The sequence below is a fragment of the Solanum stenotomum genome, chromosome 9 (genome assembly GCF_019186545.1).
Source record: "Solanum stenotomum isolate F172 chromosome 9, ASM1918654v1, whole genome shotgun sequence".
NCBI classification, from domain to species: Eukaryota; Viridiplantae; Streptophyta; class Magnoliopsida; order Solanales; family Solanaceae; genus Solanum; species Solanum stenotomum.
This window is the reverse complement of record NC_064290.1, coordinates 11,149,699-11,160,875: the sequence shown is the minus strand read 5'-3', so window position 1 is coordinate 11,160,875 and position 11,177 is coordinate 11,149,699. Positions and strand designations below refer to the sequence as shown.

The window sequence follows — 11,177 nt, the reverse complement described above, 5'->3', positions numbered from 1 at the left end:
GGGATGTCACGGGATATGTTATTATTGTTATGGGATAAAAAAGAATGAAAAATCAGACCTCTTCCAGAGTGAATTTATTTCGAACCAATTGTAACTATAGAAAGTAAATAAAAGCACATTGCGTCATTTATATGATGTATGTAATACACGTAATGCTACTAATCTTTAGTATAAAACAATATGTAAATTGTAGCATAACTAAAATTGTATTAGTAAATACAAAATCCAACAGCATCGTTAAGCAGGTAAAAAAGATAAATTTAGATACTTGAAAATTACAAGCTACAAAACCGGTGGCAGATTTACAACAGAAGCAGAACCCTTTTCATTTTGCTCTCTAAGAATCCACCCCACCCCCCATCCCATGCAAAAGGCATCTCACAAGGCTTTGGTTAAATCAAAAATCTTCACAGCTGCTGCAATATCACGCAGCTCCTCCATTGAAACCTTCTTCCACACTCCATCAATCATCAGGTGGCCTTTTGAACCTTCCAAAGGCACATCGTTATGGCCATTTTCAATCTCCATATGCTCCGTGTACTGATTATCACCAGTCTTCTCTGTCTTCCTCATTTTCTTTGTATTAGGATCATCCAAGCATTCAATCGCAGAAGCAGCCTCCCGCTTGCATCCACATTTATTGGTTTCTGGGATTTCATTGTCTGATGATTTTGCAACTTCTGCTGAATCATCAACAAAATCAAGAATTGGAAGACGGCCAGTAGAACCAAATACATGAGGCAGCATACCAATGGGGCATGCTTTCCATGTTTTTGCAACTACCCATTTGCTCCCGGTATCTGTTGTGTTCATGTTATTGCCCTTTACAACTCGACGCATAATTAGTTCAAGCTTCTGAGCAGCTTTGAGAAGAGAATCTTCTTCCCTGGACAGTAGGAAGCTTTCTGAATTATTGGTAGAAGGATCTGAGTGAATAATCTCTGAATCAAATACACTCAGTGAACAGAGCTTATTTAACTTATAGATGAAAGAGTTCCTTCCAATCATCTGAGCAATGACAAGAGCGGATTTCATCAGCTGATTGTTGTTGTTAGAGGACAAGAATAAACATTTATGTAGTAGTTCTTGTAGCGTTGCCTCTGGAAGACTAAATTTTCTTGAAGAGTCTTCCCCATCAGCAGCAAGATCATTATTGTTAAGAGGCTTTAGTGTCTTCAGGTTTGCAACTATTTGTTCACACAGGTAAGATAATTGTCCAATCAAAAGAGATTCATTTGCATTTCCTGAGAGGGCATTTGCACCTGACAATAATCCGTAAAAGAAATGAGTCAATGATGAACAGGAAATTAAGCTAAAACCCATTCGACTACATGAAGCAAATGAAAATCATATAACTGAGAGAAACATAATAAAAAGATAGCACACAAATACAGATGTGGATTGGGAAAAAAAGTTAAGAATGAAACACATGTAAAACGAAAACAGCAGGATTTGAAAGAGCAGTTTACACTACTGTAGACTAAGCAAATTCTCCCAGTAAGTAAAGCTAGACAAATTTTTTTCATGTTTTTGTGCCTTCCCTTGTTAGATGAACTGGACATAACAAATACTGTAATATGACAATAATATCATTACACAATAGCTAGCAAAATAGTATGTGACAAATAATAATCCGCAAGCTGCATTCCCACATCGGTGAAACCAAGAAACCCCCACAAACAAGGATACGATTCAGCACTCTGCTCAATAAAACACTAACGAACAGTTCAAAGTTTCAGCATCCATGGCACAAATTCTTATATAGCTCCCAGTAGCTATTTAGCAATGTCCCAAATTAACCAGTTGCTCATAAGAACAGGATCAATAGCTATCTGCGTGTTTCCAGTCTCATATAGTATAAGTGTTATCTTCAACAGAGGCATTCATGATACCCCGACAATACCAAGCACAAGAAATCATCCAAGTAAAGGAATGCTAGAATACATCACTTACCAAGCTGATGCTTTGAGGCTCCCATAGTCTCAATCTTGTCTAGAGCTGCCCTGAGAAGAGTCAGAAGCAAATCCGGTTCTCTGTTTGACAATTTCTTCAGGATTGGTTTCCAGTCATCATATGCACTGTGCATGTCAATAGTTTCATGGATTGTGGGGGCATTCTCTGAGTCCCCTGGAAAATTTGAGGAATCTACTGTCTGCAGCATAAGTTCCAAAAGCACAGATGCCACTTCTGAAGATGAGGAAGTATATAATCGAAGAATGGCCTTCATAGCTCTAGTAATCTGTTTCTTAGAACCTGAGACAAATTGTTCTGGAAAAACTCAGGACATTCAGCATTCCAGATATGCTGATAGTAAAGCACTTTGGAACAGTGTCACAGACAATATATACCCTTCAAAAAGCAAAAATCCAGTATGAACCACCTTCATGAATTAAGAAATCATACACGACTTCACAGAAAGTAACTCTATACCCTAATTACTATGTCAATGTCAATGTCAGATTTAGACTCCAGACAGAATTATAAGAATATAAACAAATAGAAAAGATGCTGAATTCAACAGTTTATGAAATGTTGACAAAATCCCAAATGGTGGCGGCTGATGACCGAACAGCCCTGAAATCTGCCGTGTGAACACTTGTAAATCTCAAAGGATACACTACTTCATCTCACTCTATCTTTCATTGAACTAACATGCTAATGTTTTTTCCTTTTTATAAATGAACTAACATGCTAATATTATCGGTGCATAAATTTGATTTTGTACTGATGCTTTAATAGTCATAATGTTTTAATGCTCATTTTTCAATAAATTGTTGCAGGTCATTAAGGTGGATATAGCAAATCAGTGTAAAGTGACAATACTTTCATGTGCAGAAGATGGTCAAAAGAAGCTCATAAAGTAGATGCAGGAACACTGCCAATGAACCATGAGGTTACAGATCTGAGGCTGAATAGAATTACCAGAAGTTTTAGAATGTGGTAGATTCCCAGAAATGAAAGGGAGAAACTTGTTTCTAGCACAAAGTTGCCCAAGTCTCATTCCTGTATAAGCGAACAAAAATTGTTGAAAAAAACCCAGAAAAATAGTAAATGTATGACAGAGAAGAAAGCCAGAAAATTTGCATTAGTTATTTTTTAAGAATTGGATTAAAAAAAAAAATAATAATCCCAGTAAGAGGTGATATGGAATGTCATAATGTCAATCAATTTCGTACAGAGAATACTTCTCACTCCCTTTCTTTATACTTGTTCTGCAATTATATCGTCTGGTTGTCATGTACTGATAAGATCATCACCTTCTTGAAAGGATGGATATTATGAAATGCAGCTTTCCCTTGATAAGCCACCCATAAAATTAGCCTTCAAACCTATTTTTGAACTTCACATAAATTTACATCTAGTGGCTGACATTACTTACTGTCAACTTTGACAACTTGATGCAATAGACATGGTTTTTTTTATGAAATATTTTTGAACTTCACACTAATTTACTTCTGGAGGTTGACATTCCTGTCAACTTTGCTGACATGATAAAATAGACATGCATTGTCACTCAAATGTTCCTAGACAACAGAAGATAAGAATTAAATATTAGTTACTATAATAACATGGTCTTTACCAGGGTAACTTTCTGCGCTAGTGGTCAATGAAGTGGGATGAAGGTCATGAGGTCTTATGTTCAAATCCCAGCGAAACAAAACACCAAGTGATTTCTTGCTCATGGTTCTCATCCCACTTCATCGATCATCAGAGTCATCATGTGGTTCAATAATCCATGAGAAATTTAATTCAAACGACGCCAATCGTGGGAAAGAGCGTCCAAGAGCTTCCATGACTTCTTTTGTACACAATACAGTCACATCGAGATCTAAGTTCCATTTCCCATCGAGAGGTTATGATAATGGTAAAGAGTCCTATTCTTCTCCTTGGGTTATGAAATAATTCACATTTGATGAGATTTAGTAAGAGAGAACAGAATGTAAACAACAAACTTATCATGGAGCATACAATTACTTACCAGTTAGTCTCCATGTTGCCACAAAAATATCGTGTATTTGGATCAAAGTGACAGAGGCTCAACACAAATGTAGGTCAATAAAGTAAGAAAAGTAGAAGGTGCATGGTACTTGGAAAAAGAAACTGACTTCAGGTAATCAATCTACGACTTAATTTGGTATAAGAAAACAACCCTGTACAACAGAAGTTTGCAGTATATGTTGCCCTATTTTAATTTCTCCTGAAGTTGAAATTTTTTAGCTAAATTTTGGTTTATTTTAATTGATTTCCCAATTTTGGTGCATTTTAACTGCATCCCTCATTCACAAAATACCAAAAAGATTTTTCTTTCTTTTTTTGTGCATTGTAGGATTAATGCATGCGTGAGAGGGGGAGGTTACGAGAACAACGGGAGTTAGTTTTGGCTTGTGATCAACACATAAGAGAGATAGTCACCACCTATGAGCAACAATTAAAGGGATGAGATCAGATTTCCAATCACTTCGAGAGAAAGTCCATGGTTTGGCCGCCTACACTGCTCAAGATTGTCATAACTACCAAGCTATGAGCAGTTTCCCACACGTGTACCCACATTTGTTGAGCACCTCACAATCACACTGTGAGACTAATACATGGGTCTATGAGGTCGGTCAAGACAAGCACCACCATAAATAGGCATGCCAAAGGTCATGGGCAAAACCAAAAGATCTAGGGATTGAAATAAACAAAAATTAAGCTAAAAATTGTCAACTTGAGGAGAAATTAAAATAGTTCAAAAATTAGGTGTTCACAGTATACACCCCTGCATAGCTAAGAAAAGTTCATAAAATTCAGTTATCTATTTGAGAGAGTCAACCATCTCAGCTTCTTAGCAAACATAATGTCTTACATTGTCTACCCATAGTCTTTTCAAGTAAAAAGGACCAAAGCTCAAATCCCATAAATTTAAAGTCAACACGATTTATGACAACTTAATTCTTTGAATTAGCTGCAATGCTGCATCATACATGGAATTTTTGCACCGAGCATAATTTATTGGTCATACCTACGGGTGCTAAGAAAACACTACAATGTAATAGAAATCAAGCAGATTAGCAATCAGATGCAAGAAAACTGATTAATGAGTAACATCAGTTGGCAAAACCACCACAATGCAATAGGAATAAGGAAAATTCACTCACGTTTTCCCGAAGTATGTGAACTGTTAGTCTGCTTCACTTTCAAGCAGAAAGCCATCTCTAGCAGTTTATGTTTAATTTCTTTCCTCAGGTTGGCAGTTGAATCCCTTCGAATCACATTCTTTTGAGGTTCCCAATAATATGATTTCAACCAGTCAAGCGCCTGAAATTATTATCATTTAAGACATAATCCAGCTGAAACTTTCTATTTTTTCACTCTTACATATATATGAGCATGACAAGAAGATTATACATTTAATAACATCTTTTGAGCAATACACAAGGTCTTTTCTAATTAGCAGCACGTGAATCAGAAAACATTAGGCCTATTCACGGACCTGGGGGACACACAATGCTCATCAAATTCACCTGTGAAAAGTGATTTGGACTATATGTTCAACCATATGGACAAAAAATGAGCCCATAGAAAAATATGGGGAAAATTAAAATGGGATTTATAATTACTCAGAAGGACGGTAAAATTATGAATTAGTCCTTTTCGTCAGTCTGATCCTAATTTGATTGCGTATTATCACTAGTCTTCATTTCCTTCCTTTGATTTATTACTTATTTTTGTTAGACAGATTTTCATCTAGCTGAATTCATTCAATGTTAATGTATAAAGGTTGTAAGAATCATGATTGATAATTGGTTGCTAGAGGCCTTTCAGTGATCCAAAAAGATTGTAGCATAATCCGTAGATCCTACAAAAGTCACAACATTAAATGGAAATTGGCACTATTCAAGAGGATCTCCAATGCAACACAATTCTACAAGGGTTTGAAGTATGTTTATTCAGTATAGCTCAGGCTGAAAAGGGAGCATCAAGAATGGCACAAGCCTCACAGCTACATCTCTTTTTCTTTTCTGGATGGATGCCTCGTAGACACATCTATATACAGTTCCCAGAAATCAATCATCTTTTGATAACTAGAGAATGAGAAAAATCTATTGCTGAAGCAGAAGATATGCCACATGCATGTTATCACCTGGCAGGGACATTTCTAGGCTTTCTTTCTTTCTTTTTTATTTTTTTTATTTTTTATGACAAGAGAAACTCCCAGCAGCTACCCTTTGGGTGCGCATAAGGTAAAACCCCCGCTCCTATGCAATAGCTCGCAAACCACATAGGAGAGGTAATCCGCACTAGGCAAGCCTGGTGCGACGAGCTCGACCCAGAAGGCAAACCCCTTGCTTTCGCTGGCAAGGGGTTTCGAACTTGAGACCTCCAACATGGAAGTCCCAAGCTCAAACCACTGGGCCACCTCGAAGGGTTTTCTAGGCTTTATTTCTAACCAAATATAAATTTGTACCTCCTCCAATTAGTTTTACCATTATAAACCACAATACATCTTAGTATTGATAACAGAAAATCCATTATGAATACGACCATTAATCTTAAAAAGGAATGGAACTTAAGGAGGAGTCGCAGCTTCAAGCTTTCAACTGTAAGTGAAATTTAAGAGATGTACATATTAAGCAAAAAATTATAGAGACTAAGGAAGACATTGACCTTGGTAGAGGCAAGACGGACCAACTGCAGTGAAGGAAGATCACGATGAGAGCCCTCTACAAGGAAATATTAACCAATGTTAAGAAATCAGCTTTTTCACATTAGAATTAGTTAGAAAATCATAAGTCACAACAAAACAAACATTGCTAACTGATGCAAAGATCAAGCAACATATCGTATAAGCTTCTCAGTTTCTTTAAGCCTACACCAGATACAGAACATAAAGCAACATCTTGATAGCTATCTTATTTGGTCACTATATCACAAAAGCTGTAACAGAAATTTACTCTGGTCAATACTATGTATAGCTGACTTATATTAAACGATCAATAACTTCATATCAAAGTAGCAAATATGCATAAACACTCACCATGGCGAACATCAATCAGCATACGTGGAATGCCAATAGCATTTGCTGCCTCAGCAATCGAAATTTCGGCCTTCTTTCGGGTCTTCTCAACAACACCATTTACAAGCCTGAAAAGTAGTTACCATTGTTATGCTGAATTTGTTTGCTAAAAATACAAACACATCCGCACACGGCTGCTATCCTAAAGTTCAACCATTTAAATCACAGTACCTCACAGATAAAGAGGGAAAAGATGAATGTTGAAAATGAATAAACTGAAGCTCAAAGAAGGGAATCTCAACCACAGTAACAGTCTCAGTGTTCATCCAATTGTGTTTTCACATTAATTAAAATAACACTACCAAGGACTTTGGGAGAAGCATCACATGCGAAGATCTGCAGCAACAAGGAAGCTGCAGAAAACATCGCAAATTGTGTCTTTTTTCTACTATATGGAATGAAAAAAATAGAAGATATTATAGTGGAAATAACATCACAACTTATTGATGGTGCAGTTGTATTAACACAAGTAATACAACTTAAGTGGAAAAAAAGTCATTATCATAAGCCATACAAATGGAGGGAGATTTTGAAACAAAAAAAAAGGTAGTAACAAATGTACCTCATAATTGCCATACAATATAGCATTGAAAGCATTTCTTCTGACTGCAGAGCATTTCCACCTAGGTCCTTCCTGCAAAAAGTAGCAAGAAAAAGGTTCACTGTAAGAAATCCAAGCGAAAAACATAAATGATAGCTCAACATAGCAAATTAATAAATAATTGAATATCTACAAACAAAAAAATCAATAAAGGATCACCTGAAAAAAGGATCTTTCTGTTGAATTTCTATAATTGAAGCCGTAACATCCACTGCGACAGGAATGCATCCTCTGCTCCTCCAGGTCGATATCTAATACCCAAAAAATAAAAAGTATCCATTCAGTTTTATCGGAAGGAAGAAAAAAAAAAGGTTTTGTTTTGGACGTTACCCTTTGAAGAGCAAAAGCAACAGATAGAGGAGAAGAAGAGAAAAGGGAATCTCGAATAGTGTTCCATTCATCCCAGCTTATCCATGGCACCAATTTGAGAGCTAGAGAGTTGCCTTCCACAGTTTCGTCAGCTGATGGTTCGATAAACCCTAACAGAGACTCCATTGTACAGGTTGGGAAGTTAGAACAAGGGTTTTAAGGGGATATATGTGAGTTCTAGTCCTTGAAGTTCATCAATATTGAACACATACAGCCATAGTTATTTTTTGAAAAAATTGGCTTTGTGTGAAGCATGTGAGCTGTTTAAAGAGTATTTTATAATGAAAAAAAAAAAACTAGAAATAATTTAAATATATTTCTCATTATATATTTTTTGTCCAATTATATTTGATTAATTATACTTTTACATTAAATTCATCGTTAGGTAACCACAAAAAGACTCATTTCTATGTACCGATTGATTTGGTGTGATTGTATCATTACCTTAAATTTTTCTTTTTCATTTTTATTTTATTTAATATTTAATAATCATATTTCATCTTTTATCTACCTTTTCGTTGTAGCACTACCCACACTCTACTTTTCTTATAGGTTTATCATTCAAATTATGGACATGTAACATCTCACACACACACACACACACACGCGCGCACACACACACACACACACACATATATATATATATATATATATTATCTTAATTAATAAAATCGACCTCAAGATGTCAGTTCATATTGAAATAAATTAATAAACATCGACCGACCTATTTAAATTATTATTTTATTTAAATAGTATCGACTTCACGATGTCGATATTTATTAAATATTTTTAATAATTTGAATTGACAAAACCAACTTCAAGATGTCGATATATTAATAGAGATAATTATTTTTAAAAATACCAACAATTAACACTTTTTTTAAAAAAGAGAAATGATAATTATTTTCCTATTTCTCTCAAAACCCTAAGTACCGTCGCGCCTAGGGGTGTCAAAAATGAACCCAAACATAGGTAACCTGCCCAACTCGTCTAGAATTTTAAGGGTTGGGCTCAAGATAAGTTAAATTGAGTTCAACCTCAACTCATTCAAATCTAACCCATTTTAAGAGAATTCTCAATTGAGCCCAATTAAATCTCCAATTTCAACCTGTTTTAAAACTCTTTACTAAGATATGTTCCTATATTAAAGGTATGAATTATTATCTATTTAACATCTTTTAGGATTTATCTATCTAGTTGTTACTTTTTTTTAAAAAATCTTGAGCTGAAATTCGAATTGTGATTATAAAAGTTAAATATCACTATGTTAAAATTATTGAGATTAATAGGGTCAAATTGGGCTGGTCAAGACCAAACCCCTTTTTTAGCCCATTTGAACCCAACTCATTTGATCCCAACCCATTTGATCCCAAAGTAAACTTGGGCGGGTCAAGACCCAACTCGATTTCTATTTCAACCCAACCCGCCCATTTGACACTCCTAGCCGCGCCACCCACCCCTCTCAGCCCTAGCTTGCAGCAGAACACCTCTCTCACCCTAAGCACAGTGTCACGCCACCCACCCCACCCCACATCGTCGACCAGTTGCGCCATCCCACATCGATCGGCGCCGCCTCTTTCACCCTAAGCACTGTCGCGACACCCCACCTATCACGACTCAGGGGTACATCCTAGATGCAACATGGCGTACTTGACCCTGAAGGGGTCTCATATAAACCCTTAGCATATCATAACATAAGATAATAGAAAAGTACGAAAATTTTAAAAATTTTATCCATACAATCGAAGTCTTTTATAAAAGCAAGCGGAAGTCTTTAGTACACTTTTGTCTCAAAACCATCTAACTCAACTCTGAATAAAAGCTTTGGGTCACAGCTTATACATTAGTCTAAAACATGAAAATAAACGACATAACGAAAATAGTGGGTTTGTCCTCGAAGCTATGAGGACTCACCAAGTCTTCAACTCCTTTGCTCCTTAGAAACCTAACTTCAAGATTGGAACTCAAATCTCCGAACCCTACATTTGATTAGAATGTAGACAAAGTATGTGTTAGTACAAATGTACTAAATATGTTAGCTAACATAACACCATAAGAGCATAATATGGTAAGAGGGTTAGTCAACATAAGACATAATCCAATACTTCATGAAATATCAACTATAAGCACAAGAGACAATATCATAATCATAAGTAAAATCTCCAACATAAGTATCATATAAACATTATTCAACTCTTAGTCATTCACATCATAATAAGACCACTCTCAAGTAACCTCAAAGCATACTTATGAAATGCATGAATGACATCTCATAATACCATTCACACTAAGCATAACCTTGGAAGTCACCATATTCATATTTACCATTCATTAGGATCTCATCTTTAGCTTATTCTCATAACCAATGGAATATCTCACCTTTAATCAATCATAACATAACAAGGAAGGCAACTATAACACAATCCTATCTAAGCATACATCATATAAGAGAAACATTTTATGAGTCACCTTAAGGCAAGCTTGTGTCATACATGAACAAGACCCCATAATCCTACTCATGCTAAGCTACACACTTTAGGTTCATCATTCATGTTTATCATCTCTTAACATCATAAAGATAAGGGAGATCACCTCTAGTCATGCATGTTTTGGAGGGGCCTACCAAGCTACAATCCAAACTAGTCATGCTCATATTCATAAATGCAAGGGGAATCACCTTAAGGCATACATGTTTAGTTCATCATGAAGGACAAAGGGAATCACTTCAAGCCATATATATTATGGAATCATAAATACAAAGGTAATCACCTCTAGTCATACATATCATGGAATCATAAAGACAAGGGTAATCACGTCTAGTCATACATACTAATGAATCATAGGTATTCGCCTCCATATTCATTATTAATGGAATATAGGTATTCGCTTCCATATCCATTTTAATGTGTAATGTAGGTATTCACCTCCACATCATCACATAAGGATCATATGTAATCGCCTCCATGATCAACATAAAGGATAATGGGTAATCACCGCTTACCTTGTGAGTCATACATACATAAAGGGTAATCAACTTATGTTTAACTAATTAGGAGCAAGGGAACTCACATTACATTCCTATCATGTAAAAGTCTTTTTAGGGGAATCACCACAAGCCTCATCACATTTCACAGTCCTAGGACTTAGATT

The 11,177-nt window shown here is 35.8% G+C and overlaps 1 protein-coding gene across 2 annotated transcripts; it reads right to left on the bottom strand.

Annotated features, from left to right (window-relative positions):
• Positions 1 to 104: 104 nt before the first annotated feature.
• LOC125877007 (uncharacterized) lies at positions 105 to 8,201 on the bottom strand. Of its 2 annotated transcripts, none has more exons than XM_049558310.1 (9): positions 7,989 to 8,201; positions 7,818 to 7,909; positions 7,620 to 7,691; positions 7,019 to 7,125; positions 6,649 to 6,704; positions 5,139 to 5,298; positions 2,923 to 3,003; positions 1,954 to 2,268; positions 105 to 1,262 (listed from the first exon to the last, which is right to left on the bottom strand). In XM_049558310.1, exons 1-9 carry the CDS (start codon positions 8,151 to 8,153, stop codon positions 379 to 381), a joined length of 1,932 nt encoding a protein of 643 aa, XP_049414267.1. In that variant the 5' UTR covers positions 8,154 to 8,201; the 3' UTR covers positions 105 to 378. The 2 variants fall into 2 exon arrangements, with proteins under 2 accessions (XP_049414267.1, XP_049414268.1); XM_049558311.1 differs by having other exon boundaries at positions 1,954 to 2,253; positions 7,989 to 8,192.
• Positions 8,202 to 11,177: the final 2,976 nt, after the last annotated feature.

What these genes read in the sequence shown, in the direction of transcription:
- LOC125877007 (XM_049558310.1), bottom strand. Translation starts at nt 8,153, where the DNA reads ATGGAGTCTCTGTTAGGGTTTATCGAACCATCAGCTGACGAAACTGTG. An exon ending in TTGCTTTTGCTCTTCAAAGG is followed by an intron (nt 7,910 to 7,988) that starts GTAACGTCCAAA and finishes TTTGGGTATTAG; the next exon opens with ATATCGACCTGGAGGAGCAG. An exon ending in TATTGTATGGCAATTATGAG is followed by an intron (nt 7,126 to 7,619) that starts GTACATTTGTTA and finishes ACTACTTTTCAG; the next exon opens with GCTTGTAAATGGTGTTGTTG.